The sequence below is a fragment of the Temnothorax americanus genome, unplaced genomic scaffold, assembly GCF_048541705.1.
Source record: "Temnothorax americanus isolate GAGA-0224 unplaced genomic scaffold, ASM4854170v1 Scaffold39, whole genome shotgun sequence".
NCBI classification, from domain to species: Eukaryota; Metazoa; Arthropoda; class Insecta; order Hymenoptera; family Formicidae; genus Temnothorax; species Temnothorax americanus.
Window position 1 is genome coordinate 1,543,859 of NW_027509536.1, and position 21,518 is coordinate 1,565,376.

The 21,518-nt window shown below is 35.7% G+C and overlaps 3 protein-coding genes across 6 annotated transcripts in view; 2 read left to right on the forward strand and 1 right to left on the reverse strand.

Annotated features, from left to right (window-relative positions):
* The window catches only part of Kuz (zinc-dependent metalloprotease kuz), a 121,712-nt gene that overhangs the window by 57,395 nt on the left and 42,799 nt on the right, over positions 1–21,518 (forward strand). The window lies entirely within an intron of this gene.
* On the forward strand, positions 3,911–11,406 carry LOC143902260 (uncharacterized). Its single transcript, XM_077414999.1, has 7 exons — positions 3,911–3,933; positions 8,893–9,108; positions 9,325–9,428; positions 9,528–10,115; positions 10,257–10,454; positions 10,561–10,759; positions 10,939–11,406. The coding sequence occupies exons 4-7, from the start codon at positions 9,741–9,743 to the stop codon at positions 11,097–11,099; spliced, it is 933 nt and encodes a 310-aa protein (XP_077271125.1). The 5' UTR covers positions 3,911–3,933; positions 8,893–9,108; positions 9,325–9,428; positions 9,528–9,740; the 3' UTR covers positions 11,100–11,406.
* LOC143902261 (uncharacterized) lies at positions 6,648–8,194 on the reverse strand. Of its 2 annotated transcripts, XM_077415001.1 has the most exons (4): positions 8,030–8,190; positions 7,458–7,598; positions 7,184–7,261; positions 6,648–6,972 (listed from the first exon to the last, which is right to left on the reverse strand). In XM_077415001.1, exons 2-4 carry the CDS (start codon positions 7,478–7,480, stop codon positions 6,888–6,890), a joined length of 186 nt encoding a protein of 61 aa, XP_077271127.1. In that variant the 5' UTR covers positions 7,481–7,598; positions 8,030–8,190; the 3' UTR covers positions 6,648–6,887. The 2 variants fall into 2 exon arrangements, with proteins under 2 accessions (XP_077271127.1, XP_077271126.1); XM_077415000.1 differs by lacking the exon at positions 6,648–6,972 and having other exon boundaries at positions 7,121–7,261; positions 8,030–8,194.

A 21,518-nucleotide genomic window follows, 5' to 3' on the forward strand; every position in this document is an offset into this window, starting at 1 on the left:
TTTATTGGATTTATTATATATTACATTAATAGAGAGTTATCAAATATCATAGATATATAAAAAAATTGTAGAGCAGACAAGTGCTAAATTGTGTAACTTGTGCGCGTAATGTAACTCATACGTATTTAAAAATTAAATTCGTTAAATCTTTCATTACGTTAATTATATCAAAACGCACTTGAAATCGAATAAATTTAGATCGATGGGAAATCAAACGTTTATTTTCACGTTGAGAAAATGTCTCGCTCGATCATGAATAAATTAATCAACTCGGTCGACTCGGTCCTGTCTCGCAAATTTCATTGTTAATCGATGAGATAAAACCGGATACGTTTCGTGAATAGGCGAGGTGTGCCTGAAAACGTCGAAAAACCTTATTTTCGACAAGACGACAGCTCAGCAGCGGAGTCGATAGTTCTCGCGACGCATTTCGGTTTTCTGGAATTGCCGAACAAGAAGGGAAGACGGAAGCTTCACCATCAATTAATCAGACATCGGTGTGGTGTTTGTGTGCCTATCTGCCGACGGCCTCGTTGGGATTTGCACTTGAATGCCCATGAATAATCATACGAGGGCATGATCGATCGCCCGTGAATCAGACACGACGACGGCTTCCGTCGTCGTTCCAATTCATCGCCGATTTGACATGACGACGTCTCTGTCCATGATGGTACATCGATCCCCCCCCTCCTCCCCGTACATTGTAAAGAGTGAGAACGCATCATTTTTCGCATTTTTCTAGAATTGTCTTTACATCCGCGATTTGTGCTTTTTGCTGTTGATGTAACGTACGATTTCGATTTCCATAATTGAACTGTCCACTTGAAATTATATATTACAATTCATATTATAGATTTAACTATTAATTCTTCATAATTAAAGCTGTAACACTAAGTTTTTAATAATAAAATTAATGGTTATAAATTTGCGAAAAGAATTGATAACTATACTTAATATTAAAATTTATCAGAAATAAGATTAATTATCAAATTTAAGCTTTATTATCAGAAAATCTTTAAAAAATAATGACTATTAAATGAATTTTTGAAAAATAATTATGTTGTTGCTCGAAGATTTTAATTTTCATATAGATTTAACATTAATTTTCCATAATTAAATTTTCTAATAACAAAATTAATGTTTATATAAACTCATTAAAGAATGGACGACTTATATATAATTTATTTATTAGAATCTTGTTTTTTTTTAAATAACGACTGTTAATTTGATTCTTAAAAAATAATTGTGTTGTTACAAGGTTTTAATTTTCGCATTTTACACACTCTTTTAACGACTTTATTATTTATTATCGAGTACTGAATTTGTCTTCACTTTTACCGAAATGTCGCGTAAGATATATTGCACCAAAAGTCACCATTATATATTGTACAAGAATTTCGTTACGTGACGAAATTGCGAGCCGGAATTGTTCTTTTACTTTACTTTACAGCCTATACCACGCATGTTTGTTCGTACTTTTCTCATGTCACACGAACGGAAAGTCGGTGAGCCCCGGCAAATTGAATTACTTCGCGTTTACTCAGGCGTCTCGGCAAACTTCTTGAGGAGGAGGTGAAAGTCTTTTCTTCGTTCTACGTGAGTTTTCTCGTTCGCGCGGCCCCTTGCCGTTTAGCGTCACGGCATTTTTAATGATTGCGCGGGTAGAACGAGGGTAAATTGTGCGACTCGTAAATGGCGAATGTCGTACCCGAACTGTGCGTGCGGACGCACCTCCGTAAATTATCAAAAGTTTCGCGTCGCTTCCCCCCTTCACTCGTATTTTACGATACAATTAGTCGAACGCGATTTCGACCCTGCGTTTAATTTCAGACACTCGCGTGCTCGTTTATTTAATGAACGATCAGAATTAATCGACGCTTGAGTATCCGGTCACGTTGAATTAATTGAAGATAATTTCTACCGCCGAATGACAAAGAGCTCTGTATTTCACAGATTGAGAATTGGAAATTTCTTTGCTTCTCTGTAGATATTACCATATGACACAAAAATAAAAAACGCGTCACGTTTTCTATGCATTTGTACAGAAAATTATGTGCAGTACTAATTCTCAAAAAAATTGTTTAAAATTGTTGAACATATTAAATCGCTGCTTAATTAAGTGTCTTCAAGTAATTGCTTTCATTCAATTTTTAACAAACGGATCGTAGTTAACGTAGTTGCCTTAAAAAAGGCATTATCTCCTTTTTACAGAAAGAATTTTCATTTAGAAATCAAAGTTTAAATTTGAATATTTCTTTTATTGAGATTATTCAACGCGACACTCTGTAAAATTTGCGAAGTTTGATCATTGATTCGAAAAATCGGTGATATATACAAGTATATCTGCAAGCATTGAAACGATATTGAGAGAGATGTTCGTTCTCCCTGTCAGATTTTTCAGAAAAATGTAACACGTGAGATAGAACGAGCGAGCGTACAACGCGTAGACGCCAATCGCGCGAGACTCGAAATGTCAACGTCGCGTCGACCAAACTTCTCGACAATAGAGACCGGCGAGTGAAATGGAAAATTTTTGAAGATCGCGACACGTCGCGATGCCAGAGCTGACGTTTCTCTGTATCGGAAGCGTCGCGTCGGTCGCCGGAATGTGACCCGAATCTCGGGACGCGCTTCGACACACTTTCGTTGCCCAATCCCGCGCTTTGTCGCCTTTACGCGAACTTCATCGGGCAGATCGTTCGATCTTCGTGCGCGAGCTTTCGTGCGAGACGGGAACATGACGAAGTGGTTTCACCTGGGCAAATTCGTAAGCTCGTGTCGGAACTCGGAAACGTCACAATCGGATATTTGTTGTCAGCTGTCGCGGACATCTAGCCGTGACAGCGAAATAGTACGAAAGTATAAAGGTATATATGCATTTAGAAAAGCACAGAGGGCGAACGAATCCACGCTGCTGGCGTTTGAAAGCTGAATCTTTCCCTTGAACTTGCATGAACATATACTGATAACGATGTATAGCGTCAGTAGATGAAAAAAACTTTTAGCGGGAAAAGAAGTCTTGTGTGAAGTGAAGAGTTGACATGGAACAACAAAGATTCATTATTGTTACCAAATATAACGTTGATAAGTAATTTAAGATCGGAATGGAATGTTAATAATAAAAGAAAGAAGAAGAGTAGATATAGACGAATGGGTGGGAATGAAGAGGGATAAGTCCATAAAAATTGTAACAGAAAAGAAAACAAAAGGATATATATAGCGACGGGGGAAGCAAAGTTACACGCGGTTATGGTTGAACGATCGAGAATTGCTTGGCGGTTCGCTCGTCCGTCATTGTTACGGCTTAATTAAGGAGCGCCGTGATCCTTGGAAATCCTGAATTACCGGAAGATTGCGGAAGTATTTCCCAATTAGTCGGTGTGTAGAGAGGCGTGTCGGGAAAGAATTATCACGAATGTGTGGCATCATCCCGTCGCGTCGGTGAAATTTCACGCAAAACGACGTCGGCTGCTTTTGATCGCCTGGCAAAAATACAATGCCGAGTTATGTTCTTACATTCTACTTGCAATTAGCGGATTGTTTGACGAATCAGGAAAGTTTAGAGCGAAATTAAGGTGGGCTGCATAAAATCTCCGTTTCTAATTAAAACTTTTGATATTGTGCCGAGTTGTCATATTGAAAGTAAGAGCATTATCGTAGGCAAGTACTCATAAGCTAATTCAATACAAAAACGATATAACAAACGAAAGAAGAGTTGAATTGAAGATGTGAACAGCGTTCTAAGGAAAAACGTTCTTGAACGACGGAAAACAAATGCTCGCTATTAATTATTCTTATATAAAAAGCTTTAGTGTTCGTCTGAATTATATTCGTTCATATTCTAACACCATATGGAAATATTTAAATGTACATAATCTTGTATTACATGAAACGACGAGGAATACCCGGGTTCACAAGTCGATGAAGAATCTGGTGAATATCATATTGAAATCAAGTTGAGATCATATGCAATCAATAATCAATTTGATATTTCCAAGATTTCATCGCAATATCTGGAAAATATTATGTAGATGTCGACGATCTAGTCATCATTCAACTGATATCATACTGAAGTCGAATCAACTTCTCCATATATCGACTTGACTTGAATATGATATCTACTACACATCAACTAAATCCCCAATAATTGATCGACACTTATACGATATCTTCTATATATCAAATTGATATGTATACTTCTATAGATGTCGACTATACGTCGATAAGTGATCGACAAAATATTATGCAGATCTGTCGTTCATGCAATAATAACATTATCATAATCTTTCTATATACATATATTTCACTAGCGGTAATAATGTTTATTATCGGATATTCTGTATGTAATAAAAATATGAAGAATGAAGACAAATAAGTATAGATAATATGTTTATATATATTTTTTAATACATACATCACAAAATATTTTATATATTTAAGTACAAATTATTATTTTATTATGGAAATTGTTATGCTATTCTGGCACACACACACACACACACACACACACACACACACACACACACACACACACACACACACACACATCTTCAGTCACCCTCAAAGTATTAGGAAATTGTGCAATGTAAGATTCAGTATCGGTACAATTTATCATGATAGCTTTCTGGATAATACTCTGTACAGGGCAAATTTTTAAACTTCCAAACATGTAAAAAGAGCATAACTTTATATGAGAAACTTTACATCGTAAAGGATATGATGCTACAAACTCTGTATCTTCCAAAATAATTGTAGTCAAAAGAACAAAGATTGATGGTGTTTGTTCATTTAAAAAACTGACAAAAATTCTTTCAATAGAGGCATACGTGTCATCATCTAACTTAACAATATGATCAATTGTTTTACTTCCTTGTTTGGCATAACATCGGGAATGATATTTGACATGATCTTTTATCATTCTCTCATAACATAAATTTGTTATATGTATTCCTTTCTCAATAAAAGCTTCTTTCTCCTCAACAGTAAGGGGAATTTCTACTTCTTTTCCAAGCAACGTAACATTATCAAGTTTTGTTACATGTTTTTGTAAATGGTAGTTGAATATTGTTGAACAATAATTTATTGTTGAATCACTAATATCGTATTTACCAAGTAACCGAGAAAGTGACTGAAGGTATGTGTACTTGCGAGTAATTTGAGTTAGGACGCCACGCGTTCCTTGTACAAGCTTTAGAAGAAATCCATTTCCACTTTCAAATGAAAATGCAGAATAGCACCATAATGGCCCAAACATTAACACCGTTTTACCTAAATGCAGCAACAAATGTACATTAAATGTCATATTCTGAGGGCCATACAGCTTTTGGAAATCTGTTACGTATTGAACTAGATTCCAAGTGGCATTATCGAGATCAGAAATAGGTATCTTGTGTCGAAGGAAAGTATAAATAGCAGAAACAAGTAAACAATGGTGTTTGTAATATCTCAAAGGCAGAATATCTTTCAAGCATGGCAGGCTGTAATAAAGAAGCCACGCGCGCCATTCATTAGCTTTCCAAAAAGAACGTTCTTTAAGTGATCTAGGAAGCCTTGGAAAACTTGAAGGTGGACTTATTGCCAAAGTCTATTATCAATATCATCACGTTTTAATCCTATATAATATTTTTCATTATGAGATGTGCTATCTAACCACAGACAAGTGACAAATTTGATTACACCTAAAAGGACACAATGCATATAATCTAATACAAATCCATAAACAAGGTTAAATTTCAAAAGAACTGCTACGGGACTAACACCTTTAACTCCACGAAATTCTATACCAGTTTGCTCAACCTGTAACATATCTTCCCTGATACCGTAATTGGTTCGATCTTCAACCTCGTATATTTTTGTGATATTAGTAGCATTTTCAATTCGCGTCACGGTGTAAGTAAGACTATTATCTTGAAGCATATTGATAACACAATTATCACCTACGTCCATAGCATATTTAACTGTAATTGGACTTGTATCAGGATCAGCTGATGGCATTAAACCGTAACCAGGATGAGTACAATAACTACATCCATATAAGCCATTAAATTGCTTTATTCGTTGAACTAGGGGCTTTGCTATGGAATCAAGAACACAGTTTAAAATAACAATTTTACTGTTGATGCGAACTTTAGTTGGAGATGTCCAATTTACTCCTTCAGAGTACAGTTTTTTGGCTTCACATAAAAAAGAGGAAAGAAATTGAATCATATCTGGATCTTTATCTCCAAACCAAAGTCCACATATCATTGTGTTTTTTAATGCAAACCGCTCTTTTGGTGGAAATTCATTCAGTCTAAATTGGATTGGCCATAATGTATTTTTGCGAGATTTAAAAACAGGGCATCCATCCGTATTAAAAGTTATACTTAAGTTATTTCTGTTGCTCAAGATTGACCCATTCTTACATAAATCCCTATAGATTGTTCCACTGAACGTATCTGTTATATCATTCTCATTTAGACATTTATCTCTGTACTGTAACAATTCCATTACACTTTCAGTTGTCTCTAATAATGTTCTTATTTGCTCTGCCATAGGAAAAGTTATAAAGAAATGTCCATTATTCATTTTGGAAATGTTACAGTCTGTACTACACATAGGACATTTAATGTTTTGCCTGCATCTCTTTTCTTTGGGAATGGAATGTTCTCCCAAGTAAGTGTTACAATTACTACAGTAAAAATGAAAATCTGGCTTTAGTTCAGTTTTAAATATACTTCGAAAACAATGTTCAGTTTCAACAATTTTTTTCTCTTGAAAAGTGAAGTTAATAAGCTTCAAAAGATCTTGTACAGCTACGTCTGTAATTTCATGTCTCAACGTAAAATTAAGGATCATAAGAAGAACTTCAAATTTTGTGGTACTGACTTCACCACATAAAGGCATGTTCAAGTCTGGACGAATCTTCTGATTAATACTTTCATTAATTTCCACAGCATCTTCGTTATTAAGTATATGAATTTCACATTGATCCTGCGGGGAACAAGATACTATACTTATTACACAAAATACAAGTCAAATAAATTGAAAGTGATTATATCAAAAATAGGATAAAATATTCGACACAAATTACATTTATTTTACCGAGTATACATAGCTGAGTACTAAAAAGTAAATGTCATTACTTTATTTGAGGAAAGTTAGCATTTCTTTCATAATAATAAATATCTAAGTGTTTATTTACCTCGTTCCATACATCTTCAAGTAAAGAACATGATTGCGGGATTCCATTAATACAAGATGTAGAATTTCTGTTAATTTCCTAAAAATAGAAAGCAATGTTAAGATATTTCGGAAAACTTAACTTTTTCTTGTTAAGATTTTCTCTATGCAATATATATTTTTTAATGCTTAATAAAGATTACACTATTTTATTACAAAATCTATATATATGCAGAAAATATCTATGAATAACTACATATATTACAAAATTTGTGAAGATTTCTCCAGAATTTTACCTCACTGAAGATGAGCTCTTCATTATTTCTTTGGGAGTTACCACAAGTAGACGTTTCCAATAAATATATACTTTCGGCAGAAGTACAGTCAATATTTACAACTTGAGCTCCTATTTGTGGGCATACAGCTGCATTTTGCCCCTGTTAATACAAAGTAATATTAAAATTGTCTATAACTTTATCTGTACTTAAATAATCATATGTCATAATCATAATCATATATTATCATGTATAATATAATAAGTGCCATTATTTAGGTATTTATTAAAAATTCAGCAGGTACTGTGTGTGTGTGTGTGCAGCTAAATGACTTTAATTAAATTGATTATATACTTAAAATCTCTTGAGAAAATATATAGTGTTCATAGTATTGATGTTCAATAAATATAAAAGAAAGGGAAGTAAGATGACGAATTGCTAATTTTTCTACACTAATAACCTTAAAAAATATAAATTTTTATAAATCTAATTTATTTAATAATTTTTTAATTATTACAGATAATAGCAAGGCTTTATTGAATCTGTAAAAAATCGATTATTATTTACATCACAGAAATGAGGAAGAACCATACCTGTTCAGCGATTTTCTGTTGACGTTTTTTTCTTGAATGTTTTGTTTGCTTCGGTTCTTTTGGGTTAGGATCCTTCATCCATTGCTTATATTCTCTTGGTCTTTTAGGCATTATTTCAAATAATTATCTCAGCACAATACCGTGAGTGTTATTTGCAAAGTGATCTTGTGTATAAAAGAAAATTTCGGGAGAGACTCGTTTAACTCGTTAACTACGTTAAACGGACACTTAAGGCCATCGCACACAAAATTGCATAGGCTGCATAAGCATAGCATGAGACCGCTGGACCAATGAGCATCTTATGTAAATCAATATGGCGACTTTATGCTGGATGCTCATTGGTCCAGTGGTCTTATGCTATGCTTATGCAGCCTATGCAATTTTAAGGTGCGTGTCCACCTGCGAGTAAGAACTCTCGAGAGCAAAAAGAGAGAAAGAGAAAGAGACTCTCGAGAGTATCTCTCTCTCTCTCTTTCTTTTTGCTCTCGAGAGTTCTTACTCTACTTAGGTGGAGACGCACCATTATGTGCGATGGCCTTTATGGTTGCTCGCGCTAAGCACAGCAGCCTGTGATTGGTCACAGGCCTCTATGCTTCACCGTGACCAATCAGATCCGTGTTCAAAACAAGCCTTTCGATCGTGCGATGATCATCGGTAGATGATCGGCAGATGCACAATTGGCGGTATTCTTATATAACCTAAAATAAGCTAACCAGAGTGAAAGCAGCGTTTATGCCTTTTGCCGCGTAAAAGTTTCGTGTATTTTTCACTTGTATACTTGTTGAATCTTTTACAACGTGCAAATTTTTGTGATATTAACATGAAGTGGGCTCACGTTAAATACGATTTCGACGGATCGACAGGGGAAGTCCCGTTTTCCTTTATAGAATATTCAACAACGGAAGAAGTTTGTGAGAACTCTCGGCGGCAGGTTTTTTGGAGTAGTAATCCCATTAGTACCCCTGAAAGTTTGTTGAAAAAGCAAGGAAAAATTGCTTACGTAGACAAAATAAAAAAAAGTACAAGTAATCGACGTCGTATTGCTGGCTATTATTCAGCGATAATTCTTAGAATTAAAGGTATGTACAAGTAATTATATTAATACGGATTATTATATATAAGATTGCTATTATAATTATATACTGCTGTTTAATTATATGTATGTATATATGTATATATGTATGTATGTATGTGTGTGTATATATGATGTGTGTGTATATATATATATATATATATATATATATATATATATTAAAACTAAATGTTATTGTTTCATGTACTAATTCTATCTAAAGACTCCCAGAATGAATTATACAAATCTTTAAAAGCAGAAAGAGTTAGAGCAACTTCAAATACGTGTGCTTCATCTTCGGAAACCGCCATTTCACACACAGAAAATGTAATATAATTTTTATAAATTCTTCATATTATTTTTTACAAAAAATCCTTCTGTAAATTCTGTCTGTAATATATATAATAATGAGATTGTTTGTAACAGGTAAAGGGAGTTTCTACAAAGCAAACATTGAAGTGTGTAAAGCAGAGAAATGTTAATGTATTATTGCAGAAATGTGGTATTGATAATCTAACAGCTATCGTACCCAATACTAGTAATAACTGTAATTCTCAGCGCATAGAAACTTGTAACAATGAAAGTTTAAGCACACTTATTGCTAAGGAAATAGAAACTGATTTATGCAAGGATAAAAAGATGGCTAAAACTGACATAACTGAAGCTAGTAATAGCTACAGTGATGATGGCGAGGAAGAAGAATATGTTTCATCTGAAGTACACAAAGCGTTAAAAGAAGAAGTTACGAAACTACATGAAAGAAATATGGATTATATGCAAATTATAGAAGTATTAAAAAAAGATGCATTGCAAAATGAGGAGCATTGGAAGAAAAAATATAACAATGTTCAACAGCAAAATGAGGAATTAATAACAAAAATTAAACTTTTATCCGATCTCAATTTCGAGCTTCAGGTACAATTAAACAACTTGAGAAAAGAGATTTCCACTTTGTCAACAGATACAGTAAAGAACATTACACATAGTAATCCACCAGATATAGACCAAGGCATGGTTAGTATTATAGGAAACAACTTTTTTTTAGGAAACAACTATTTTTTCATTATTTGGGNNTNNTTNGAGAATACCTCTTCTTATTATATATAAGAAATCTTTCTCATTTTTATTTCCTTGAGATTTTTACATTTGTTTCAGATGCTATCACCTTTTGAAAATAACGTCGAGATAATTGAAAGCACTCCGCCAAGTAATTGTCTCATTTCAATTGTTGCAACACAAGATGTGTCAGAAGTGCAGCAAGAACCTTCAAACACAGATGACGGAGTCAATGATGACTATCGTCCAAATGCTTTTGCTGAATCAGATCCTTCGTGCTCACATCCACCGAATAAGGTATGTTACACAGATTTGCTATATACATATGAATCAGGAAATGGAGGAATAAGACACACACACACACAAAATGTTATTCTTATAAGGCTTGTTTCTATTCTTACAGATAAAATTGATCTCTAAAGAGCAATTTCTGGCAGCTAATAAAAATTTATCAGACGGAAAAAATCACGATTCTCGATTTATAAAAACGATCAGCGAGATAGAATGGACAAAAAGTGAAATGGAAAAGCGAACTGCTAAAACATCAAAAAATTGCAATGCTTTACCAATGTGTACTCCCGAGAAGTTGGATTACTTAAAGAGTGCGTAAATTTTGTGTATATTTTCTATGAACCGTTTTGTTGTGTGAAATAAATCCTATGTGTCGTAAAACTCTTTACAACAGCTGAAATATTTTCTTATCTCTATTTTATTACGTTCTTTAAATCCTATATATTATAAATTGTATATTTTAACCTGTATATAATTTATTTTAATTTAGCTCTCCTGGATGAGAGGATGGATATGGAGAAAGTACCTCCTGATACAAAGGAAAGAGACAAGAGGAAATTGGAGGTAGCAAATTACTTGTGTGATAAATTTTCAACCATTCGCAGGGATAAGAAGAAGCGCCTAAAACAAGATAACAAAGAAAACAATTAGTATTTTAATATCATATTATTATTTACACACACACACACACACACACAATATCATATTTCATACTTACCTTACCTATATAAAAATATCCTTAGAAAAGATTTACAGAAGACATTTATTTATAATGCACGGCCAGTTCTATGTTTTTGATAACATTATTTTTTGTTTCTCTTTTTTATATATTTTATATTTTCTATGATATATATATATATATATATATATATATATATATATATATTGCATGTTTAGTAGTTTGTGGTCAAATATAATTAGTAAGAGTTATTTGTTTTCTAATGCCTTCTATATTATATATAACATATATATGTGTATTCTATATTACAAATAATAAACGTGTCACATAAGCAATTAAATTTTTAATTGTAATTTTAGGGCTCATGCACAATGAGAGGAATAAGAAATAAGGAATATATAGGAATTCGTAGTCGCATCTTATTTGAGTACAGACTCTTGAAATAAGATGCGACTACGAATTCCTATATATTCCTTATTTCTTATTCTTCTCATTGTGCATGAATCCTTACAGTACACCATATACCTACAATGGAATATCTACTAGATATTACTCATATATATCAACTGGATATCGATATGATATCGAAAAGATATCTTGCTGATCTATCATTGATTGTAACATCAATACAGCGTTGATACAGTGTCGATTTTTGTTTAAAGATCAATAGAGAATCTAGTCGTTATCAAATCGAACGGTCCGAAAAATCATGATCGACATCGATTTGATCATCGACTTGTGAACCCGGGTATCTATATCCTATGGTTAGTTACAGTACTTGATAAAAATTAAGAACCACGGAAAATTGGATTAGCCCTTTGATGGGAGTTCCAATAATGGAACATCCGATATTATCGACATTACTTTCTGAGTATTCTCATATTTCACATTATTAACAGCATACTTTAACGTGAACGAATACTTTGTATTTTTAATAAAGCTATAATAATTGATATTTAGTAAATTAAGAGTAGCAAATTTGTCAAATTCGCACAATATTATTAGCCAGACGCACTTATGCAGATATATATATGTATTGCAAGAAATATTTGTGTATATATGTATAATATTACATTGTATATAAACCACGCGTTTCTTCGCTTTTCACGCGATATAGTGATGTATTTATGTAAGGAATCCGTCTGAGACTCTTTAAGTTGATATCTGTTGTAATTTGTTTTAATGTATGATAAGTAGAGATTTTTGCGATTTAATTGTAAAGATTAGCGACCGGTACTTTAGAACTTAGAGAGTTTATTATCATTACAATGTGTATCACGTTGCCAGGAATTTTATTCGACATGGTCCACGCGCTATTGTCTAAAACCTAACTTTGATATTAGGTACTGTACATAGTCGGTTCTGGAAGCTGGGTTGTAGCGAAACGACTCTAACTACTGGCCAACTACTGTTGTGATACTAATGTCATTGGCATATGTGCGTGTTCCTATCGCTGCAACCTGTTGTTTTCGAGCTTCGTGAACTTTATAATGTAGCATGTTGCTCGCATATTTCTGCGTAAAATGTTCGAACGCGGGATTAGATTCGAGTTTAAAACGTAGATGCGGGCGAAAGAAAAAGAGCAATGACTAAGCAGTTAAATTATAAAAATTTCATAATTAATTGGTTTTGACACATGCGGGTTCCATAGTCCTAATTATGGATACTATTGGATAATCCTTTTTTTTAATAACTTTTTTAAAGAGTATTATTATTTATCATGATTTTGAATCTATAATACATATTGATTTACATTTTACACAAGAAAATGCAAAAGAAAGTCTAGAAATCTGTGACTTAATAATTGATTCCCTCTCTTGAATCATTATACGTCTAGTTATTGTAATATATTTAGTTTTCTAGACATTCAGCCTCCTTTATCATCTCTGATATTCTTGTGATTGATTACTATCATATAACATGCATGCAAATAGTTACTGTAGTAATTTCTGCTTCGAAACTTGAAGTCGCGCGCGATTAATCTGAGTAGTTTAGACATACGCTTGGTCCGACGTAAGAGGTGCCTTAGAGTTACCGTGCTTAACTGATTCGGAGGAAAGCGACTCTCAAATGGCATCGAAGTGAATAACAATTAACAAGCCAGGTGCGCCCAACTGACTTCTATATGCGACTCCTATTTGCAAACCGTACGGAGAGATACGTTTAGAGCTTGTGCCATTTCACGTGGCGCCTTCATTTCCATGTGCAAATAATATTTCGAGCCAATTTCCACGGCGGAACAGGGGCTCTAGCTGGTGCAAATATGCGCATTGATCTATTTTACTAAAAAAGAGGGGGCCGGAGCGAAATATTATGTACAATTATTCTATTCTGTCGTTTTGTATCAATTTTTAATTGTTGTCAGAGTAATTGGTTATCGATGTATTTTTAATTTAATTTAATTTACGAGTAAAATTTTTAAATGCATGTTGCTCGGTGAATTTGCATTCGAGCTTTCTTTTGAAAGACCTATATATAGTCATACACGTAATAAGTACAGAATTATTTGACATTATTAAAGAGTTTTGATAAATTACTATAATTTACAACATATTATTCTATTGTTAATTGCAAGCATACGTTAATAGAAATTTAATTGAAATCTCTTTGAAATGTTGCAGAAGATATTTTTGTCATGTTCTGCCCATCTTTTTTTCTTACTGGAATTTATAGATATTTTTAGATTTCTTATTTAATAATATATTTTAATATTGAAAATTTGAAAGTTGCATAGAAAGATTGCTTCCGAAAATTTTCACTAAGAAAATATTGTCTCGAGCTTTATCTGAGGACATGGTTCCGAAGTTTGAAATTTTACTGTATATTAAGCTGCTTGGAGTTGCAAGATTAATGCTGACATTCTCTCAAACTTAGAAGCGTCTAATTTAAGCTTGCAGCTAGTTTGTCAAAGTTACAACTCACCTTTGTCACTTAACATAAAACTATTTCCGCAAGATAATAAGCACATATGTATAGGTCGATAGTTTGCTGGAGACCGAATACATAAGTTTCGTCTTTCTCGTGCCCTTTTTCTCTTTTTCCTTTCGAATATAAGGTACTTCTTCCCCGTGCGAGGTCGTACCTCCTATCTGACGTACGTCCTTTCCTTACACGAGTTTTATTACACCCTGGTGCACACGCATTCGCCGATGTACTTGATTTACGTTCCGTTTCCACGAGAATTCTCACTGCAAACGGTCTGTCTGAGACTAGCCGCCTGGCGCAAATATATATAGTGCGGTAGTGTAAACGCGAAGCAGTGTCGCAATGTCCACTGAATTCACACACGTTCGTAACTGAATCGCGCCAAACTTGTCGATTGGATTTGCTCTCCGCAGTTGCACTCGCAATGGCGCCTCTTCCATAGCGACGAGACATCATGCTTATAAAACACGAAATTATGCTAATTTCGAGAGCGATATGTCGAGTGTAGCACAGGGTCGCTGCAATCTTTTCGCTCCACGCGAAAACGCGCGGGAGGGAAGCTTTGGGAAGAAATGGAAGTACGTAATCCCGAGATAATCCCGAGGGAGTTCCCGCGAAAATATCTATGCGAAATGTAACTTTAAGTAATGTCATCTCTCACAATTGAATTCTTTTAAATAGACCGGCCGTTCCCCGAGGGAGGCTCCCGGCTTTCGGACTCTTCGCGTGAGCGTCTTATGAATCCCTTTCCCTCCATTCACGTCGATGATGGCGTAAGTCGGATTACGCGATATAGCGCGGAAGGTAGGAATGAGAATATATGAAATGCATAATCAAACCTTCTTGCAAATTTGCGTCTACCGATGGCCGTATTTTCGAGTCGAGTTCGACGAGGTCGTTTACCTTTCGAAACCCATCAGAATGAATATCAACCATTGTACGAAATTAGATTTTTAAAGATTTAAAAAGTTATTCAGATAGAGAGTTTTGCATAACATATCGTGTTAAGATATTTCAAGAGATATCTCAATAACATTGTCTTGTTCCAATACCTATCTTATTTCAGAAACTAAAATAGTGCGTATATTACCTCTTTCTATTTTTAATATCTTTTAATATATATATATATATATATGTAATTTTTTTGCTATATTAAAATTTTAGCTAACTGACATAAATAACTTATTGAATATTTTATTGAAGATCTCTTAATTGTCAAAATATATACATGTACATAGAATATCAATTCGCTCTGCTTAATAAGTTTAATTCCTGTGCGGAATAGTTAACTGCATAATAACGATGGCTGTATTGTACAATCCTGTTTGCTGACTATCTTCATTCGTAACGTTGTATTCACCATTACGAAGCTATTACTCTTGGGGAAATCTTTTGCTCATTTTCTTTGAAACTTTCCTGCCTTACAGCTCCATTGCACGTGCTGACAAACTTGGTTCGGAAAAGTTCTCCCGCCGAGTAATAAGGAAAGGGCAGAACGAGCCGCGAGATTTTGCCGTTTGCGAAATATTCAGAATTAATCTTCGACGATTATTGCATTGCATTGCAAAATTGTAGGTAAAATTTTAAATGCCGAAAATACTAATAAAATTATTATCTTTTGTTTCAGGTGAGTTTCTCTCTACATCCTTTTCTTTAAACTCCGAAAACTGAGACAATGGTGGAAGAAGTTAGTACGTGGTTCAGGTACGACTTGGTTTTACATACTTCTAGTTTTTTGACATCGATTTATTTTTGACGTTATAGAGTCTAAATAAAACTAAAACGAAATAGTCTCGGTGTCTACAAGAAGTATATTAGCTATGCATCATATATGCGACGATTTAGGAAGCGTACTTTTTCGCAAATTCGTAGCGTAGCAAGAAATAAATTGTAGAGTTTAGTTCTGCATTGAAAATTAGACCCAAGTTTTATTCAAGATTTCGAACGAGGAAATTGTCGCGACAATTTCGCGAACATCGTGAGGAAATTTCGCGAGTGCCTTTCAATATTTCGCGCCGCTGCAGCTTCTGGAACGCTCGCAGCTGTGTCCTAAAACTCAATAAGTCGGCCACAAACGTGACTGGGCGGATGCACTTCCGCATACGTCCGCCCGTTTACTTCTAAATATAAACATACGTGTATGATAGTTGTATGTAATTGCGCCAAGTTATTACTTAAGGCTAGTCCAGTGAAATTAATAACGGGCGTATGGCGACCGTGTCTAAACATAACTCACTTGAAATAGAAGTCTAAAACGTATACAGCTTTATTATTTTTCATGGCACTATTTTTTCCGTTTTTTGAAAGTAAAATTAGATATTTTTAACGCGTTGCAGTTATATGTATATCCGCATTCCCTTTTTATTGAAAATTCGATATGTATCTAACGCGTATCTAACTATATCGTATAACTATACTATGTTTATTTTTTATACAATCTATTTGTATTTTTTAATATTGAAAAACAAACGAAAAATTTAATTCTAAAGAAAGAATAATATTTGTCTATCCTTTTTTGAAGATCAGGGTTCTTTTATCCCTGACGAAGGAATCATTGTGAGTGATTCGTTGTAGATAATGCTGATCGAGAGAGACAGGTGCTTTAGAATGGTGGTCGGCGAATTGCTCGATTCGAGCCAATATATTTACAGTGTGTATCGAGCTCATAGACGTATTCATATACACGCTTGATGTTCGATACACTATTGATATTCAGATTCCACGAAGGATATCAAGAAGCCGCTTCTCTCTCTTGGCGGTAAGCCGATTGGCAGCGAACCGTCAAGCATCCGCATTCGTCTGCCAATCAGCTTACATCGAGGCATCGTACAACTACATTGTACACACGCATCCACATATTCCAGCCCTCGTATCCGGGATCGGACCTAATGCTATCCTAGCATTTCGTTATCGAAGGCGCAAGCGCGAAGGCGGCTTAAGGAAATTTGTAGCCCGCAGCACGTGCTGCGAAGGTGTCGAGCAAGTTTGCGATGGTTTGACTTGATAAGCCAATAAACCGCGGGACTCAAAAGATCGAACTTTCGATGAGAGTGTGAAAGAGAGTGAGCGATATAAATAAGGTTGCGGAAAAACAAGAAAATCGACCATCAGCGAAGTTTTAACGGTGTACCGGCAAGTCATTGGCCGTTAGCGAACGAGACATGTGTTGGAAAACGCCAGGCAGGTTGTATTATTCCCAAATAGTGAGTTTCCAGCGAGTCTGGAAGCATTAGCAACGCTAATTTCCTCCTATATTTACTCGCTGCTATCGTAAAGAATAAAGTTACCCTTTGAACGTGTATACGCGATCGCAGCATTCGCTCAGACGCGGTTACGAAAAACAAAAACAGTTTACCGTCTGTTTTCCACGCGCAATAACGTAAAATATTACATTGGATAAATATATGAAGGATATCAAACCTTCTCTCTTAAGTAAATATTTTACTTATTTCATACACCGTTTATTATTTTATACGTTTATATGGTTTAGTCGCATACTATTTGATCCGTATTTTATTAAGAACATAGAGATTATCGGATTCGATAAACAATACAACGCGCTCAAAATACGAATACAGCTAAAAAAGAACTACTATTTTAAGGAAAGTATACGTTTTTGATAAAATTTACTATTTTACACGCAATTAAGACATAGATATAGATAGATTAATTAGCCAATAAATCGATCAATTTACAAACTATTGTAAGCATCAGCATTGTCTCCTTTTTCGTTTATGATGTTCTCATTATTAGGAACAAAAGAACTTTAATCTTTAGGAAGAAAAATCACATTTTTCGGAGATTAAATTTTTTTTAGTAAGAGAAAATATTAATAGATTATAATAAAAAATTAAAATAACATAATATATAATTACAAACATATATAGATCTATTGTACTTTTAAAAATCATGTAGATTACTCCCTTCGTGATATTCACGATATTTCGTGGGAAATTCTGTAGAATGGCTTCATTTCTTTTCGCGTAAACCTAATCGCGCGCACGAAGACTGAGCGGGTACGTAAACACGTGTAGTTTGCACGCTACTACCTTGCCATTTGACGGCGCAGAATTTTGCACGGCAGATCTGCGGGATGCAAGGGAGAAGTGAATGGGATATGCCTGTTGTATGTAACGTAAAACATCTCTCGTAATATATGTATAAAGAAGTGCAGGATGCTCTCGTTTGCGCGCCGCGGCTATACGACGAGCACACAGCTATTATCGCTGAGCTTCTTGCCGCGCTCAATGCTCGGGGGATGTAATTACGAAGTCGCAGGACAAAAGAGGGTCAAAGAGGGAGAAAGACAGAGAGAAAGAAGAAAGAGTTCGTTTGCTTCGCCGATAGCCGAAAGTCTCTCTTCATGCTCCACAATGATGTCGGATCAACATTGTATTCTTGACGGAAAATGATTTGATTGCGTTTTCTCCTATTTGTCGAGGCGGCGGGGAATGCCCCAGTAGATGAGGAGTGTCCATACTGCGTGGAGCCAGGAATATTCAAAAGTTTCCTTCTTTCCCGTCTGCCTTTGGATGCATTCAAATATGAGCGGAGCTCGGAGGAAGCGGCGAACACAGTTAATTAAGTAACGGGGGCTGCATCTCGATGTTTATTTTACGCGAAACCGCCGCGTTGCATTCTCACGGATTCCATTGAATGCCGGATCCTCGCTCTTGGACCATGCGGATTATATTTCTTTTAAATGCTCGGTACTTAACGCGTCGCGCCAATGCAAGATTTATGCGACCGCGTCCGTGCTTTCTCTCTCTTTTCTCTCTTTTCCTCTCGGTTCTTTCCGTTCCGGCAATTACTGTCGGAGCTGGCCCCAGAGAATGTCCCAGTGAAAATCCTCCAGCCTCATCAGACTTGCCTCGGGACCAGCGGCGCAATGGTCAGCCTCGTATAGAGGAAATGGACTGGCTGTATCGCCTGAGTATAAATGGCACCATGCCTTCTGTTTTCGAAAATATTCGATTGATCGTATTCATTGAGCAACACGATTTTTCCGATATTACAGATGTAATATATATTTAGACCGGAAATTATAGCGAATGTGAGATTGTAATTTCTGCGAAACTTTACGTTTGTACATATATATTTCTCGACGTTGATGGATTCGTCTAGTCTGCGCGAGAAAAATCTTCGGTGATTCTTTTACATCCAACATGCACTGGGCGAGTGCGCCGGGAAAAGGAAGGACGAAGCGCATGTGACATGGGAATTTTCTAAAAATTGATGTCTCGAGAACAGCCGGCTATATACAAAACCCATCGCAAGCCCGAACAACGCGGTAACGTCGTTTGCATAGCATTGTCGCGCGTCTGGCACGATAATGTGCAGCATCTTGCAGCGCAATCGTCGGAGTTCTCTCTCTCTCTCTCTCTCTCTCTCTCTCTCTCTCTTTCTTTCTTTCTCTCTCTCTCTCTCGTTCGAGGAAGAGTTGCGCGCTCCGACTCTCCCGTTTCACTTTCTTGTGATAACATCTCTCATTTATCAAGACGACGACGCTGCATCATTGTGCAACGACTGCGCCTTAACGTCTTCCGCGCCTCTCTCTCTCTCTCTCTCTCTCTCTCTCTCTCTCTCTCTCTCTCTCTCTCTCTCTCTCTCTTCTCTCTCTCTCTCTCTCTCTCTCTTTCTCTCTCTCTTCCCTTCTCCCTCTCTTCTCAACTTCCAAGCGTCATCTTCGTCTCACCCATTCGGGGATGGGACCCCGACGGAAGGTCGGGGTACTTTTGCTTCAGCTTTGCAAAATGCACCACCGAGACAGATTTTCCTGAGAGCGCGAGCGCTTGCGTGAACTCGCGAAACCCACTTGCGCGAAATTGCTGTGATTTAAAGCGTCGCGCCAAGTGGCGCTGCATCGAATGCCTGCCTCGAAAGCGTTAATTATTTACTTTCCGTTTGCTGAAGTAAACAACTATTAGTGAGTAATAACTGGACCCCTCGAAAGTAAAATGCAAGAAAGTTTCCTCATTTTACTGACTTCATAGACTCGACAGTTTTATCTGCAATAAAGTTAGTTATTAATGTGTAACTCGTAAAAAAAAAATGTCATTGATATTTATATTATGAAATTTAAATATATAGTTGTTACGTTCCTTTTTTATTACCGCTTTTTGTTATGCATGCGAGAGAACACAATAGGTCATTTATTTTGTGTATAATGTACATCGAAATTCTCTCTTTTTTTCTGTCTTTTCCATGCGCGCACGTGAGGATTAAATCTATTTTAATTAATCAAATATTTTAATAAAATACATATTTCTCTGAACTTTTATAGAAACGTGAAATTAAACATGAAAGTATTAGAGCGTTATACAAAAGTGGTGTTTATATTAACAAAAGAATTTAAAGCAATAACCGTATTAATACAAAATATACAAAGGCCGATAACGCAAACGTTATCAGGGGCACGATGTAATCGAGGCGAAACGCGTAACGTGACTCGATAAGAGAATCGGATATCGGCCAACCGGAAGAAATATATACGTATATACGATATACGTCATATAGGGGGGTTTTAAAGTACATAGTTGAACTATCCTGAGTAGGCCAATAAAACTGTATTGAAGTTGTACCGGGTTGCATGAGCTGCCGACAAAAGAGAATGCGAATGGCGAGAATTTCTACGAGAAGTAGGTCGCAACCTGCCGAGTCCGGGGATAGTCGAGGAAGAGATGAGCTGAAAGTTACTCCCGACAGAAATAAAGTCCGCAAAATAAGTCTTACGTAAATAAGCGCGTGATTGAAATACGTATCCTTGGGCGGGTAGTAAGTTTGTGGCGTTTGTGCCTACCTTAAAGATTCCCCCGTTTTGATATCGCGATATTAGACATGTTTTTATGTTTGAGAGGAAATCGATATAAGTCGTAAGATAGTTCTGAAGTTAAATTGGGTATTGATGCATTTTTATTGCACGCGGTTTACACGGGAAAACTTTTGTCAATGTTACATATTTATATCCATGGTACACGTTCAACCGCATGTTTCTTTTAATTTAATTTAATTTTATTGAAAACCTGAATTTAATTGTTTAACTTTCACTTTTTAGCCATGACCCGTTTTAACATTAAATATACGGATAATTAAAATTTCCTATAAATTAACAACAGGTAAACGTGGACATTATTTCTGCCATTTGCATTAATTTACATAGTGCTAATAAGATTTATGTATGACACTTACGTTTGCGTGAGAAACGAATGCAGGTGGCCTGTCAACCTACCGCGTGTACACGTGCATCGCGGAGGGTTAATGAACCGACATAATCGAATTCAGCACGCGTCACGCTGTTGCTAACCAGGTCTGCACGAGTTTCACACCCTCGCGCGATATACGTACATATAACTGCTCAGATTTTCTACGAATCGATGGAGATGTAGTTGCTTTCTCAGCTTAAATTGCTTCCAGCTGCCTCATGTATAGAGTTTGTTACGTTTCTACTTGGCTGCTCTTTTCCCTCC